Raw genomic sequence first — 15,999 nt, forward strand, 5'->3', positions numbered from 1 at the left:
TCTGCTTTATTACAATATTTAAGTATTATTATTCAATAAATAATTTAATTCTAAATCGATACAATCAGCTGTTCAATGTAATAAATGAACCGTGCAACCTAAATTTCGGATGGAAAACTGGCTGGTTTTATTTACTTTACAGTTAAGTTTTTTGGTTTTTCATTCTATTGAATTTCACGAACGTCCTTAGATTATTAATATTTTATGAATTTTCGCATTATAATGGCAAAGACATGATATAATAAAAGTCGAGGGAGTATTAATTTTCCAATCTGACAACCGGCAAATCTAACAAATTTCAATATTCTCATTGAAGCAGTTACGTGCAGCTTTCTTTTTCGTGGTTAGTAATTATTCATTACATACAGTAAAATCATAAAACAAACATTTCAATAATCGTGAATTGTAATCTTTTCAGTGTAATTGGTAAGAAGTTCCTTCAAAAAAGAACATTTTAAAAATGGTAAGTTCACATTGTTATCTTGTACGAATTACAAATTTTATGTTAAAACCAGCTGGAATTATAAAATAAATCATAATGAATCTATTTTCCGAGTGCCAAATTTTGAATCATTTGAATCGAGTTTGTTATGAACAGGCGCCGGATGCCGGCATGCGGTGTAGCCATTTTGAGTGACTGTAATGGCTGGCGGCCGCCATGTCACAGAACTAGTTCACACCTAAAGTTCGCATGCTCGTAAAATTTTAATCGACCCACCCAGTGCATTTCGAGTCAGTGAATGCAAGACTTCCTTATTTTTCTTACATTTCGAGGAAGTGCAATTAGTGATTTTATTAAAACTACCTGTACTTTTACCCTGTGGGAGTGGTGATATCAATACGATCTAGTGAAAATTTACGATGTATGTTCTTAGGACTCAGGTATGTTATTAGGAAAACTATTTAAGTCTTCACTTCCACTAGAATTTATTAAGGCCACGTCATGCTGCAATGAAATTAGTTATTTTTCGTAATTAGGCAGGTAATTGGGCTGCAATCATCGTATTGCATTGGCTATTTTGCAAGAGATTTTTATTTGTTTTTGTTTAATTAGATGGACGGTAATGTAGTCCACCCTCACCCGGGAGTGGTGCCGGGTGGCATCCCAGGCGTGGTGCATGGCATGGCAGTGCACGGCGCGGGGCCCGACGGAGAGCACGCTCCGCACGGCCCTCGCCGTCGGTACCAGAACAGGCCCAAACCTCCCAACAACTTGGAACGCTTGCCACTTGACGAAGCAGCCAAGAGAGTAAGAACTTTGCATTTCTTTTTTTGTATAAATTATGAAAATCTACCTTTGTCTATTCACAGGATGTAATTAAATGAATACTGTGTGCTATTCTTAAAATAATTATAATTAGTGAGAATAACTAAGGCAGTTGTAAATTAATGAGTAATCATTGGATATTTTATGACTAACATTTATATGTTTTTCCAGGAAATGGAGTCTCTTCCGTTAAAAACTCCTGTATCAGTCCTGCAGGAACTTCTGGCTCGTCGAGGAACTGTGCCTAAATATGAACTTGTGCAGATAGAGGGCATGATTCATGAACCAACCTTCCGCTATCGTGTGACGGTTGCTGATCTAGTTGGTGAGTACTGCCAAGTGTGAACAATACTGTATTTACATTTACGACAATGTAATAACAGATGTAATTACAGCTATGGGTACTGGACGCTCGAAAAAGGAAGCTAAGCATTCCGCAGCTAAGGCTTTGCTTGATAAATTGACTGGTGCTGCTCCTGCTGATCAATCTACTAATGGCAATGTGCCAGAGACGTAAGTATAATGTCATATTCATTCAGTAGTTATGCAATGAAATACATCCTTAAATTATTTCTAAACTTTCTTTGTCTTTGTTTACAGTGGAACTGTGGTCTCCTCGTTTGAAGATAAATTGATGGGCAACCCTGTTGGCTGGCTGCAGGAACTATGCATGTCTCGATTCTGGCCTCCGCCTTCGTACCATGCTGAGAACGATGATAATGTAAACAGACGTAAGTTACATTTAGTTGATTAATTACTAGCCATTTTCCCATGGTTTCTCCTACAGCCCTAATGAAAATGCTGCCTATACTGGAATTAAATATAGCCTGTGTTACTCAGGAAGAGTGTAAGTTGTGGAATGTGAAAGAGTTTTTCAAATCAGTTTTGCAGTTTTGGAGCCTTAGTACAAACAAAAAAAATCTTTATTATTTAATTATAGAACATAGATTTCTAATGGGAATTATATTGTTTTTGTTTCCTAGGTCTGCCTCATGAGCGCCAGTTTACGATTGTGTGCACTCTGCTGAAGCGCCGTGAAGTAGGAACTGGAAAGTCTAAGAAACTTGCTAAGCGCCAAGCTGCTTACAAGATGTGGCAGGCTCTGCAGGACAACCCCCCAGAATCATTCCAACCTGAGGAAGAGGTAATGGTTCTAATAGCATATTCAATATCAAATCTTTTTTACAAAACTTATCTCATATTTGAATACCCAACTTAAATGCTAACAGCACTGAAATGCAATGTTACTTTTTGTGGAATTAATTGGCTCTCTTGGAAGAGTGAAATATTAAGGCTGAATTATGATTAACCATTAAACCTTGCTAATTAAGAGATAACCCCCAAAATTACCTATATTTCTTTGTGTTTCTTCCAAATTTTTATTGACCTGAAAATTTATTAACAGATGACTAGCAGTAACTAGTGTAACAGCCAACTGAGTGGCTCTTTTGTATCATTCCCTGAGAGGTTTGCACTTGGCCAGGTGTTTTACTATCTTTCGGTCGGCTACTGCAGGCAAGAATGGACAAAGGGTCACTCGCGTTAAAGTTTTCATCTCATTTAATATTTCGTGTTGTGTTCTAGGGCGGAGTTGCGGCCCGCTATGCCGACTTGAAAGATAGTAAAATCTCTACTCTGACTACAAGTCACAGCCACAAGGTGTCGCAGTTTCACAAACATCTCAAACAGTCTGTCGGCCCTAACCTGGCCAAGTTGCAGGTACGATATCATTTTGGATTATTATGCATGACTTGTTAAACATGAAATTAAATTAATTATAAAGGAATGGAATGGGTATTTATATGTATTGTGGAATGGGTATTGCACGAAATTTAACTGTATTATGCAGTGTTTTGTAGTTAGAATTCTGGCTGAACAATGATATGTGATCAATTAAAATTGACAATCACACTAAAGTATACTTTTTCTGCTACAGGTGACGCCATTGAACAACAAAGACTTCAATTTTGTGCAGTTCTTGCAAGAGATTGCATCTGAGCAGTCATTTGAAGTAACTTATGTGGATATTGAAGAAAAATCGATGACTGGTCGTTGCCAATGCCTTGTTCAGCTGTCTACCTTGCCAGTGGCTGTTTGCTATGGATCAGGACTTACCAGCAAGGATGCGCAGTCGTCGGCAGCTCAGAATGCTCTGGAGTACCTCAAAATCATGACTAAAAAGTGAATGTCTCACCATCTTGCGACATCAGCACCACTCGCCGCGTGCTCCACAACACGGATATATAAATTTTAATGAGTTATTTTAAAATAACTTTTGGTGGCGAACGTTCGGCATAGGAGCTGGTAATTGATGTCGCTAGGTTTTGAGCCTAAACTTATCTTTATCACCACTTCCCATTTGAATATGGCATTATGCCTGTGTGCCAGCAGCACTTCGGGCTATGCTTTATAACTGGCATGTTTGCAGTATCTTACTTGTGATTCTTTTCTTAATTATTTTCAATTTGCACTTTTATATCTTATTAGTGCATTGATTCAAATATGTTTGTTTCTTTCTCTATCTTAATCTAACATCGGCAAGTGATTTCTCACTTGTACTATTACTGCCAACGTGCGAGGGTAAATGGCATAGCCCGTAAATTTAAATGAAACAAAGTATGGAGTGGTTACATAACAAATACAAGCTATACTTTGCATAGAATTAGTGTAATTTTCCCAGCGTGGAAATTACTTAAAAAAATAATAAAAAATACAAAAAAAATATAAAATATATAGAAAATAAGAAAAAAAAACGTGTGGATATTTCCAGTTTAATATTCAGCATTATTTAGGCATGATTTTGCATTCATATTAATAAAATGTATACTTATCAGACAAAAGTTGAAGTCTTAGCTTTTAATGTATATTATAATCATGGCATAGCCAGTCATATTTTTTCATTTACTTAAACCAGATATATACTTATTTACATAAATTTAGTTAAGTGTCGTGTGTTAAGAAGCTATCTAACATGCTGAGCATTAAACGGAAAAAATATTCTCAGCTAGTAATGTCTTGTTGACGAACTGCCCGACCTTTGCTTTGTAACAAGCTCCAACATTGCGGTCAACTTGAACTTGGAATTTAACTTTATTCATAACGCAAGGGTTGGAATTTGTGGATGAATCATGTGAGGCAGGATTGCAGAGTGATTTTATTTGAATTTGAACCAGTGAGTCTAGGTTTTCTTTTGAATACAAGATGGATAACTTTGCAGGGAAGCTGAGAACTACGTGTTAGAGTGAATTTTTCACTGGAATTAGTGATCGCGAAGTTAGGATCCCTTGCCTGTGAAAATGGGCATTATTTTAATGCAAAGTATAGAGGTTGTAACAATTTCTAACTGTACAGTGTCGTCGTCGGTGCTTTGCCTTTGAATGCCGGGCAATGACGAGGATCCTGCACGCACCAAGTTTCTTTTAAATTGAATGGTGTGAGTTCAACCTGCCCTTGTCAAACATCGCACTGTTCAAGTTAGAAAAGACTACTCGAGTAAAGGATTGGAGTTCCGTTCAACCAAGACCAACTAAATAAAATTATGATGTCCGGCCGTTGCTCGTGGCATTGAATTTAAATTATTATTTTTATGTTTAGTGAGTCTTGGTTTTACATGTTCTTGTGATTAATCTCAAGATGATAAAATAGTAATTAAATATAGATTATTGTCATTTGTGGACATTATCACACTTCTCACCTATTTATGTAAAACGGTTTTTTTGAACTATAATAGACTAATTTTAATTTTTGCTATGAATATTCTGCGCTAATTTAAAAATAAATTTGATGTTGCTTATAAATCATTTTATTATTTCAAGTTCCCCAATCCACCCGGCTCAACAGCAAGACCCATTATTACTCAGATAGGCTTCAGTAGACTGATCATCATTGTACACATTAGATCACACAGATTAAGTTTGGATCATGAAAGTTTGATGAAACTAGCTCTAAAATAACCCTAGCTCTTATACAAACGTTACGTACAACAGTAGGCAACAGGTGACATTATAAATATCTCGATTGCTGAATCCCTTGGGATTCAAAAAACAACATCATGTACAATTTCGCACCTGTAGTTATGTATTTGAATCGAGCTGAAAACTTCTAGCTCGTCTATGCAATATTGTGGTATATTATGTAGTAGAGCCGCATTGATCTTTTAATATGTCGTTATATTTAATTAGGAAATGAAACAATAGTATTGGCGGATATTAGTTCTTGTTTTTAATTATCTAAAATCTTACTACATTATGTACATTTGCTACCATTCACTTTCTTATTTTAAATTTATTTTTTTGACTGAATTTAAATTGTCCAAGTCTAACTTTCCTTGGAATTGTAGTATTCTGCAAAATATAATCATTGCTAGTATTTTTGTGCATCACTGTGAACGATTTTGCAGGACCAAACTTCACTGGATTAAGGCGCTCCCAAGTTTCTTCTCGAGATAAGTTCCATGTTTCTATTTCCTTGGAAGGAGTAAGATCTGTAGCACAGGCGTCATCAAATATGCTATCATTGTATTCGGTGTCTGCGTTACGAAATGTTTCATCTGCATTTTCATCCATCGAAGAGTCAAGAGTGTAATCAGGTGAGAAAGTCACCCTGTCACAGAACTCTGCAGGCGGTGGAACTATTTCAGCATCGTCATCATCAGCCACGTATTGTAGAACAGTTTTCGGGTCCAACATGGATTGATCCAATTTGAAATCGTTTGACGGCTCTAGGTCAACATTATCAGGCAAATTGATTGGCTCAATGTCTAAATCATGCACAAACTCATTTTGAGAAATATCTTCAACTGCCTCCACATCAGCTCTGTATGAGTATTGTGTGAACGGAATTGGAATGAAATTATCATTTTTAATTCGCGTTTCATCAAAATTGATATTTTTTCTTATTTGTGTGATGTCTTTAAGTACATCGGGTTTATGTTCCACTATAGTTTCTGGTATTGTTGCGTGTAATTTATGTATGTCAGTTATTTTAAACGGTTTTGCAGATTTCTTGGTAGGTGAGACTTGGCGCTTGACAGTAGGATTAATACTCGAACAACTTGGTGTTACAGGTTTGGCTGTATTTTTTCTGAAACAGAAATTGAGATTTTAATACTAGGTTTAAACTACGATTTTATGGGTATGTATTAAGATCTTAATAAATTCACTTACTCCAATATTTTTTTGTACTTTTGTAGTATATTTTTGACTGTTCTGTCTTCTTTGACTGGTCCATTTCCAATCTCTACCGGCTCAACATTTTGAGGCACATCTTCATTATTTCTATGAATAATTTCCTTTTCTTCTAATACATCCTCAATTTCAGGAATAACCATTCCGTCATTTTTACAGCTGTTAGGACAATTTCTATAATTATCTTCGAAAACAACACTTGAGTTAGCATCAATAGCTTGAGAGGGTGGACTGGCTGCATTTTCAACGATATAATTATTAAATCCAGAAACTGTTGCTACAGGAAAATCTACTTTACTGCTGTTAGTTATCATGTTATTGTGATCTCGAGTAACATACTGAAAGCCAGTTCCATAATTCGGACGTCTCATATGATTCAATTCTTCTTTATTTATATGTTCTTCATTATCTGGTTCATTATTTTGAAAATAATTCATTTTGCGAGACACTATTGCTGTTACATCGAGGTCCATTTTCACTTTCCTAATTAGTTGCACGCAGTATTCAGGAGTTTGTTTCGTACAAACGTCAACTTTACTGGCGGAATAAGTGTATCTCTTAACATATTCTGTTCTATGTTTATCTATTTCTATGACGTTTGGTGTATTTCCAGAAATAGTTTGTGGATTAATTAAGTCAGAGGAAGAATTCGAGTAAGGTACAGGTATATTTTGCGTGTTTTCATGAAATTGTAGCGCTTTAAGGCCTATTCTACGATCGACACCTTCCGTCGTCGTAGCATCACTATAAGTGTTAGTTTGAAGTAGGTGTTGTCTGTCCCTTGGAACTATTTCTAAGCAGGGCTTTATTGTTGAATTATCTGTCTTTGTCGATTCGTAAAGACTACGAAATTCTTTGTTGTCCAGTAAAACATAGTTGGGGTTATTATTACTTTGCATGGAGTCTATTCTTTCAATTTGGTTATTAACATTACTCTCAGAATTATTTCTATTAGATTTATCACCAATTTCTCTCGCAATGGTTATTGAATTTGTTTCTGTCTTTGCTACTTTCTCACTATCTTCTTTGTTGCTGTCATTTTCAGAACCACTATCCTCTATGTACAATCGATTGTTGGCAAAATTCTCTTCATTTATAATTCTAGTAGAAGTTTGTACGCCATGAGTATCAATCACGTCAAGGGACTTAATACTATTATTTTTAGAATCTTCGTTGTTTGTTATTACGTTGTTTATATTTTGTAAAGTTGCAGTCTTCATGGTATTTGGTCCAACATGAGTCAAGTCGATGACATTATTTGTGTTTATAGTATTTAGATCCATTATTTCGCATACCTGGTGATCGAGATTGTCCGTATGATTCTTGCTATATGAAGCATGCTGTATATTTTCATGTTGTTTAACTGGATCTTTGTCACCCAATATTTCTACAATTTCATATTTTGGATAAGGGCTATGATCCGATACGCAATCCTGGTCGATCGGTTTGTCTACAACGTTTATGGGATTTTGGTTATCACTTGGTACTGTAATCTGAGGATTATCCAATAACATTTCTAAGTTTCTATCAGGAACTACTGGTTTGGTTTTCGACAAGTATTTGCTTATTTGACTTTTTATTGCATCAGAGAAGCCGTTGTCTTGTTTTGGGGCTTCAATTTTATCTTCTTCGTCACTTAAACTTAAATTCCTTTCTAGTAAATCGATAAAATTATAATTTGATTTTGTGGTCGTGGGTTTGCGTTTTCGTGGTATAGAGACCGTTTTGTAGCTACTGACTTTTGGAGTTGCGTTATAATTCGATTGGATACTAGAGGAGTCTAAATTATGCTGTACTGCAAAAGGGTTTTCTTTGTAATTCTTTTCACGGAAGTATGTGTTAGTATTATTTAAAGTTGTCTTTGGTTTGCTTATTTTATTCTTGCTCATTTCACTTTCGATTTCATTGAGAATACTATCAATCTTCTCGTCATCTATAAACTCGTCGCTATCCATATCTTCAATACATACTTTATCGTTACCAATTACATTAATTGCATTATTATTCACCAGCATTGTATCTATATGACCCAAAGTATTGTTTCTGTTAGTATTTGAAGGACCATCTACATCCCCATGCACATTATTTTGTTGACGCACACTTAAGTTGCCATTCTTAGAAGCTGATTCAAAAGATTTTTTCAAGGATTTAAAATTCTCAATCAAAGCTGTCTCCCGTTTCTTCTTTTCTTTTGACTGTGCTATAGGATCTGTATTCTTTCTTTTCCGTTCTTTAAACGTATCTGTGATACATGTTTGCTTTTCAGCTTTATTTTTGACTTGGAAATCGTTTCTAGGAGTCTTTGTACACGGTGCACCAAAAAACGGTTCTAAATCGTTAAATAAATATTCTGATTGTACGTCGATACCCACTGAAATAAAACATGGAAATGTTTATTAATAGGTACCTATAATAAAATAATACAAATAAAAATAATATTGAAGTAGGTACAGCCAAACTTACCAAAAGTAGAACTGATGCAGTGAGCTATTATTTTATGTTCGAAATTATGTTTTCGTCGTATTTCATGTGTTATGGTTCCACCGTAGACACTTATTAAATCCTTGTCCCTGTAATTTTGCAGAAAGCTAGGTTTAGGAAAGATTACAACAAAACTAGTCAATTTATGGACTAGTTCGGTCCCAACTTAACATATGAGAGCAGTGGCGTAGCGTGGGTATCTGCCGCCCGGGGCAGTTGTCGATTTTGCCGCCCCTTCCCGTGTATTTTTTTTAACAAGTGTTACTGGCCGTTTGTCATTTTTAACCGACTTCAAAAAAAGGGTTTTTTTGTATCGACGTTAAAACGTACTTAACTTTTTGTTTGTTGACAAATGCAAAAACAAGGGTATATCGTTTTTGAATACGCGAGCGAAGCGAGCGCGAAATTTTTATCGGATTTCAAACAAAAATTACGTAAATTTTTTTCCAAACGTACTTAACTTTTTGTTTGTTGACAGATGCAAAAATAAGGGCATATCGTTTTTGAATACGCGAGCGAAGCGAGCGCGAAATTTTTAACGGACTTCAAACAAAAATTACGTAAAATTTAGTCCAAACACACTTAACGTTTTGTTTGTTGACAAATGCAAAAATAAGGGCCATAATACAGTTTCTGAATACGCGAGCGAAGCGAGCGCGAAATTTTTATGAGACTTAAACCAATTATTACGTAAAATTTAGCCCAAACGTACTTAGCTTTTTGTTTGTTGACAAATGCAAAATCAAGCGCATACAGTTACGCGCGAAATTTTAATTCTTTTTTATTTAAGACTCAAAACCAAAATTACGTAAAATGTAGTGTCACGTGTGTTTTAAGTACCAAATTTTAACAATAATTAATTTTAAGTTACAATACAATGTTTTGTTATTGTAGACAGTTTTATGTAGCGGCGCAGATACTATTATAGTTGCGAACAATTTTTTTTTATTGGGTAAATTTTGCCGCCCCCTAAAAGCTGCCGCCCGGGGAATGTGCCCCCCCTGCCCCCCCCACGCTACGCCACTGTATGAGAGTTTTTAGAGAATTCATTATACTCACTTGAACGCTGTCAAAAGCAGAAGATGATTATTAGAATCACCCACAATAATGTAACTCTTATGGGTATCTCCAGCGGTTAAGTTGGCCATATTTTCAGACAAATATGACTGGTTTAGCAGGACCAGTTGTACGGTAACTGTCTGCTCGTCTACTGGTATCATTGTCAGCTGGTATTTTGGGAGAAGACTCACTTGTTTGCGTAAGACATTGCCTGCCGGAGCTCCTTTGTTCATTATCTGTGAGGATTGAAGTTCAGTCAATACTTTATAGAGTCAACACTTTCATCATTATCATTCTTATTCACACTTTGAGTGTCAACATAGTTCATAAAAGTTTATTAAAGGTGACAATGATTTCACAATGTATTTTATTTGATATTCACTGCATCCTTAACATTCACTTAACTTTCTATGTTGAAGAGGACTATATGCGTTAACAAACCCTTTCCAAATCCCTCGGATGACTTTCTTCCAGCAGCATAAAGTTAACTTTGCCAGCCGAAGCCAGCAATGTGCTGAAGGTTGGCCCTATGCCCTTCAGTTGCTTGCTGACATAAGGGGAGTTCTCCCATAGATGTGCTGCCACGCACTTCGCAAGAAGTATCGAGTTTAGTATAGCGGAGTAGAATTGTGGTTGTTGAACTATCAAGTCTGGACGGGTGACGTATGTTACTACACCTGGAAAAACATATTTATTAAGAGTAAGGTGCCTATTGTTTAGTATGAGTGAAATTAGGCTTCTTATTTGAAATTCTACATAAACAAGCAATTTTATTTTTCTTCATATCTATAGACCTTTACGAGCTCAAACGAAACCTGAAAGTCAAGTCAAAGTCAAGTATGTAAGGATTGATATGGGTTGATCCGGATATTACCTAAGTACCTATCAAAATTAAATCGAACACCAACCCAAGGACCTTCGTAGTTGTGACTGAAAAAGTATTCATGGACAAACTGCCCATCATCAACGGCAACTAAACTTTGTCGTCTATTCATACACTAGTGTTTATAAAGTTTAGTGAGTTTCTGTAGTTAATCGAGGCCTTTATGTTTGTGACAAGGACACAAGTATTTTGTTATCTTCAAATTACTTGTATTTTACATGGTTCATAACCAATTACCTATTTTAGGACATCATTAACGTTTTATGATACCTATCTTGTCACGATAAAGGGCTTTAACACTGATTGAATGACCGGTAAGATATTTAGGTTCCAAGTTTATTTTTATGATGTAGGTACTTAAAGTAATAAATAATAAGGTGGCTTCTACTAACATTTGCAAATCCTGTCAGCGATTCTCATTATTTTCATAGCTTCTTGATTCAAAGACGGATCGGGGATCGGTAGACATCCCAAAACAGCCTGGATGATGCTGCAAAAATATCATTTCAATTTATTTTGTAATTCTTTGTTTATTCGTCTTTATTTTTGTGTTTAAATATTAGTCATATTTAAGAAACAATGAACAATATAAAATAGGTACGTCCTTGTCAACTAAATTACTCGTCTAATTAACTGACTGAATTTATTTATTAAATAAGTAACTGAAATTAAAATGTTATAAACGACGGATACAAACATCTAATTAAACAGATCAGAAAAGGAATTCAAAAGGCTCAGAAGTGAATAAACATTAATTACAAAGCAAAATTTTTCACCATGATGTGCTAAAAACACTGTTGTAAAAGGCGACAACGAAGAAGGCAGCTATAAACAAATAAATTGCTTCCTATAAAAAATACTATCCATATTCCCATATTTATAAGCATTCCATAATGTTACATAGGTAAAATATAAAATACTAGCCGTTTTCCGCGTTTTCACCCGCGTCCCGTGGGAGCTACTGCCCGCACCGGGATAAAATATAGCCTATGTTACTTGCAGATAATATAGCTTTCTAATGGTGAAAGAATATTTAAAATCTGGTCAGTAGTTTTTGAGTTTATCCATTACAACCAAACAAACAAAGTTTTCCTCTTTATAATAGTATAGACAAAACGTACCAATTAAGCTTCATCTGTCTTGTGCTAATCTTGCCCTTCATCGGGTAACGAATGGTCGCCGCAGCGTTGTTCCTATTGAGGGTGTTCAAACATCGTCGCTCGTCTACTCGGAGATGCATGTCAGCTAACTCGTGGCTCTCACATATGAGGGTCAGAAGACGGTCTAGAGATTCCGTGCCTTCGATCTGATGAGGTGAGTTTCAGAAAGGATATATTATGTATTTTATTAGGTAGCTAGGAACAGCAATTGTTTGATTTTTGATCTTAGAACTTATTAACGTAGGTGATATAATGGGAGGTCTTATCGATAAAAGCGATCTCTTCCGATAATATTGATCAAAACACAGTGGTACCCAATTCATTTTTAACTCCTGGACTGTAGGTACCTACCTGAGACTGTACTTGCTAACTGTTTTACAGCAGGATACAACCTTATAATGTCTAATGCTTACATGAATTCATTGGCAAATGGTGCAACTGACATTAACAAAGGAACTTGACTTTTCCAATGGCTGTTTTTTCAACTGTAAGCTAAACCTAACCTAGGTTACTTAGCTATTAAGCAAAAAGTTGAAGGTACACCTCAACAGATTACAGTACTTCATTATTCTTCAATTAAGCACAAGAGCTCATTTCGACCTTTGCAAAAAGGTCAATAATTAAACTTACACATGATGACACCTTGTAGCACTGAACTTTACAGTATGCAGGTGTAGATATAATGATTATGTACCTTTATGTTGGTAACTAGATAGAAGTGATCGACACCACGATACCACTCATCTAAGTAAATACTAGAAAGGTGAGATGTTTCTTTGCTTAGACAATTTCTACTGAAAAGTTGTCCTGTATTCAGAGTGAAAGTACTATGCAGGTTACTCCATACGGCATGACCTGACAATCTTCTATATATTTAGCGATTTAATCTTAAAAGTATAACGAATAGGTATACAGATAGCCGGTTGAGTTGATTATTTATCAACGCTTCCGAAGGTACCCTTTTCAAAAATTTGTTTAAATACACGACAAAACTAAATAGTAAAACTTAATTCTACTCTGTTACAATATTGCCTACAGCAGCTCTTAGTGCGTAAGTAATGACGGTTGTTAACCAGTCGCCGACGGTCGGCCAAGCATCATTACATCCCAGTTCCCTGGAGTGACCTTAACAACATGTTCGAGATAACAAGCCTCTACATTACTGTTTCTAGCCCATATTAGGTCAGGATTGTTATAGCCAAGAACCAGTTGGTGAATTTCTATTTCCGTTCCGTATAAACGTAGGACCTATAGATTCACATTATAAAAGAACCCCGATTGTGATAAAATCGATGATGTATTATTCAAAGTACTGCTACTACTTTGTGATGCTGTTTCTATCATTCTTTAAGCTACAAATCATAGATTTGAATACCATCTTAACTTGAATACGATATGTAGAAAAATCATTACCTTCATAATGAGCTTCATGGTCTCCAAATCCAAATAAAATATTGACATCAGTCGACCAGCCTCAGTTGACTCGATACAACTAGCCTCATCCATCGTTATAAGGCCTGAAGAAGCCAAGCCGTTCATAGCTTTTACACACAACTCTGTAAACAAAACCAATGATATTTACAGGATCTCGATCTCATGTGTCGATAACATTGTATTTAAAAGCCATAGGTAACAAGTCGTGTATTGATTTCGTAGAATGCAAAAATGGTAAGTACCTGAATCCTAAATACTTACCTACGCAAGTACTTAGCTAATCTTAAAATTACATGCCAAGATATGCATAGAGGAAGGACCAGAAATAAAGCCACCAGTATTGTTAAAACGGCATGATTATGTATTGTAAAATTGAATTACTATGAATATGAATCACAATATGTAGTAATTAATAAATGTCGTAGGCAAGAGAACAAACGATTCTATAGGTGAACGCATTTACAATATGAATATGGTGCGAAGATGCATCACGCTCCTTTCAACTTTTCCTCATAAGGACATCATTGAAGAACCACAACGGAGAAGATCCAATCAAGGGTCAAAACAGCAATTATTATAACTAAACTGAAGATGAATAAACATAATTGCCATTCCAATGACGTGATATTTACAAGCGTTTACTACGATTTAGCACAAACACACACACATTAAGTGTCTTCGACGACATCAGAAATAGCTTTACGTTTAAAGGGCATTTAATAACTGTGCTGTAAGACAGTGGCACTCGGCGTATTGTTAAAAAATGCTTATGCAGCAGTGATTAAAACAAACAATGCAATTTATCAGACCTTCTCTTTTGCACGTCTTCATTTCAGCAAGCAAACAATAATCGATTCAGAAGATTCTTCTAAGCTAATAGGTTAATACGCAGTAGCCCTTCACTTGCACCAAGGATAAGAGGATCGCGTGCATCGACAAATGCTAAGGATCAGCGCGTGTCGACAACGCTCATCCATCAATCACGATCCGGAACTCAAGCGAGGCCGCAGGACTGGGGATAGCGAACTTGAGAGACACGCAACGCTTACTCGATCATAGATAATAATAATCTCTACACATCACTACTTTTTAGAAAACAAAGGTCTCAGATAAGGTAGACTCAACAACAACTTCCTCGCTTTTCATGCACTTTTCATCTAGGTATACTTATATTATAAAGCTGAATAGCTCGCTAATCTCAACAATTACAATACCGATGTGAAAAATTATTTTAATGGATAGCCTATCTATTTATTTTTCTTTTCTTTTTCTTAGCCCGTATTGTCCCACTACTGGGCAAAGGACTTTCCATTTCTCTACACACCTCTCGATATTTTGAGTCTACCCACCAATCAGGGTTGAAGGCTACTTTTTCAAATGAGTGGTTTAAGTAGTTCCTATGGGATGCAGATGCTAGTCGATGGATAAAATGATTAATTCAGAAAGATTTTGGTTATAATTTATACCATTACCGGACCAACACAGATTACTGGTAGATTCTAAGAAAGAAGATTCAAGGTCGTTCACGCAACTTCATTGATACAAACGCATATCAGTTGCGTTTTTACTTAAAGACGTAAAAGCTAGTGAATGATTTCGCTATTCAATTGCAGGCCAAGATCACGAGCCGACAAAATGAGCAATTGATTTGATACGATGTGGAAACCGTTAATTCGAATGCTTGTTGTTATCGAATATGTTAGTAGGTACCTATTACAACAGCTCTTGTACATCAGTGGGATCACTATAGGCACCTAGAGATTATGTATTTTTACACTTTTGGTACACCATGAATAAAATAACAGGACAAAGTTACGAGCTGATCTCCTGCATTTGAAGGGAAGGATTTGAAGAGAAGGGGCAAATATGGAAAAGGATGAGAAATGAATATTCGTTTAGCGTTTAAAGGAGCAAAGTATTTTCCATCATCGAGGACCTTTATTCTACGACGCTTTTGTCAATAAACGAATAAATAGTTTATTTTTATATAAACTGGGCTTTGGAGATAGCAATTAAAAATGGCCGTTTTCTGAGTCCTCATATCGGCAGTTAAAATATTCGTGTTTAAGGAAAAATATCTATTGTTCGGTTATTTATTAATTCAATAAAATTAATAAATAGATAGGTACTCTACCAATAATATTAAAAATTAATAAATAGGTATGTACACTGCCAATTAGAGTGCTCAGGATCCATAAATCTTGCATTTTCTAGACTCCTGACACAAATAAAGGAAATCTTCCTTGATAAATAATAAATATTAATGTTAATAGATGTGTGAATTGACCTAATACTTTGTTGTATGGTAGGTTTTTGCTGTAAATATGAGCGGATTAATGTTTTTAGGGTTCCGTACCTCAAAAGGAAAAAAACGGAACCCTTATAGGATCACTTTGTTGTCCGTCTGTCTGTCTGTCTGTCTGTCTGTCTGTCTGTCTGTCTGTCAAGACCCTTTATCTCAAGAACGCGTGGACGTATCAAGCTGAAATTCACATGAAATACTCAGGTCTATTGCCTCTTTAAGCTGTG

General features: G+C 35.7%; 2 protein-coding genes across 7 annotated transcripts in view; one reads left to right on the forward strand and one right to left on the reverse strand.

Annotated features, from left to right (window-relative positions):
- Positions 1-231: 231 nt before the first annotated feature.
- On the forward strand, positions 232-5,064 carry LOC110374741 (interferon-inducible double-stranded RNA-dependent protein kinase activator A homolog). Of its 6 annotated transcripts, XM_021332592.3 has the most exons (9): positions 232-343; positions 419-463; positions 1,055-1,249; positions 1,439-1,592; positions 1,651-1,780; positions 1,868-1,998; positions 2,251-2,411; positions 2,852-2,986; positions 3,204-5,064. In XM_021332592.3, exons 2-9 carry the CDS (start codon positions 461-463, stop codon positions 3,450-3,452), a joined length of 1,158 nt encoding a protein of 385 aa, XP_021188267.1. In that variant the 5' UTR covers positions 232-343; positions 419-460; the 3' UTR covers positions 3,453-5,064. The 6 variants fall into 6 exon arrangements, with proteins under 6 accessions (XP_021188267.1, XP_063891990.1, XP_049694402.1 ...); XM_064035920.1 differs by having other exon boundaries at positions 305-463; XM_021332589.3 differs by lacking the exons at positions 232-343; positions 419-463 and adding an exon at positions 629-882.
- A 409-nt stretch (positions 5,065-5,473) lies between these two features.
- LOC110374698 (uncharacterized) overlaps positions 5,474-15,999 on the reverse strand; it is a 44,562-nt gene continuing 34,036 nt past the window's right edge. The window contains exons 15-22 of the mRNA XM_064035816.1: positions 13,450-13,592; positions 11,998-12,182; positions 11,269-11,366; positions 10,435-10,670; positions 9,994-10,229; positions 8,917-9,023; positions 6,433-8,824; positions 5,474-6,349 (exon numbers count right to left, since the gene is read on the reverse strand). Coding sequence (XP_063891886.1) covers positions 5,533-6,349; positions 6,433-8,824; positions 8,917-9,023; positions 9,994-10,229; positions 10,435-10,670; positions 11,269-11,366; positions 11,998-12,182; positions 13,450-13,592 — 4,214 coding nt within the window. The 3' untranslated portion in view covers positions 5,474-5,532. The remainder of the gene's footprint in view (positions 6,350-6,432; positions 8,825-8,916; positions 9,024-9,993; positions 10,230-10,434; positions 10,671-11,268; positions 11,367-11,997; positions 12,183-13,449; positions 13,593-15,999) is intronic.

This window comes from Helicoverpa armigera, chromosome 8 (assembly GCF_030705265.1).
Source record: "Helicoverpa armigera isolate CAAS_96S chromosome 8, ASM3070526v1, whole genome shotgun sequence".
NCBI classification, from domain to species: Eukaryota; Metazoa; Arthropoda; class Insecta; order Lepidoptera; family Noctuidae; genus Helicoverpa; species Helicoverpa armigera.

Excerpts from the sequence above, each read along its gene's own strand:
- LOC110374741 (XM_021332589.3), top strand. The coding sequence starts at position 862 with ATGTATGTTCTTAGGACTCAG. Across the intron at positions 883-1,054 it reads TGTATGTTCTTAGGACTCAG|ATGGACGGTAATGTAGTCCA; the intron begins GTATGTTATTAG and ends TTGTTTAATTAG. Across the intron at positions 1,250-1,438 it reads TTGACGAAGCAGCCAAGAGA|GAAATGGAGTCTCTTCCGTT; the intron begins GTAAGAACTTTG and ends ATGTTTTTCCAG.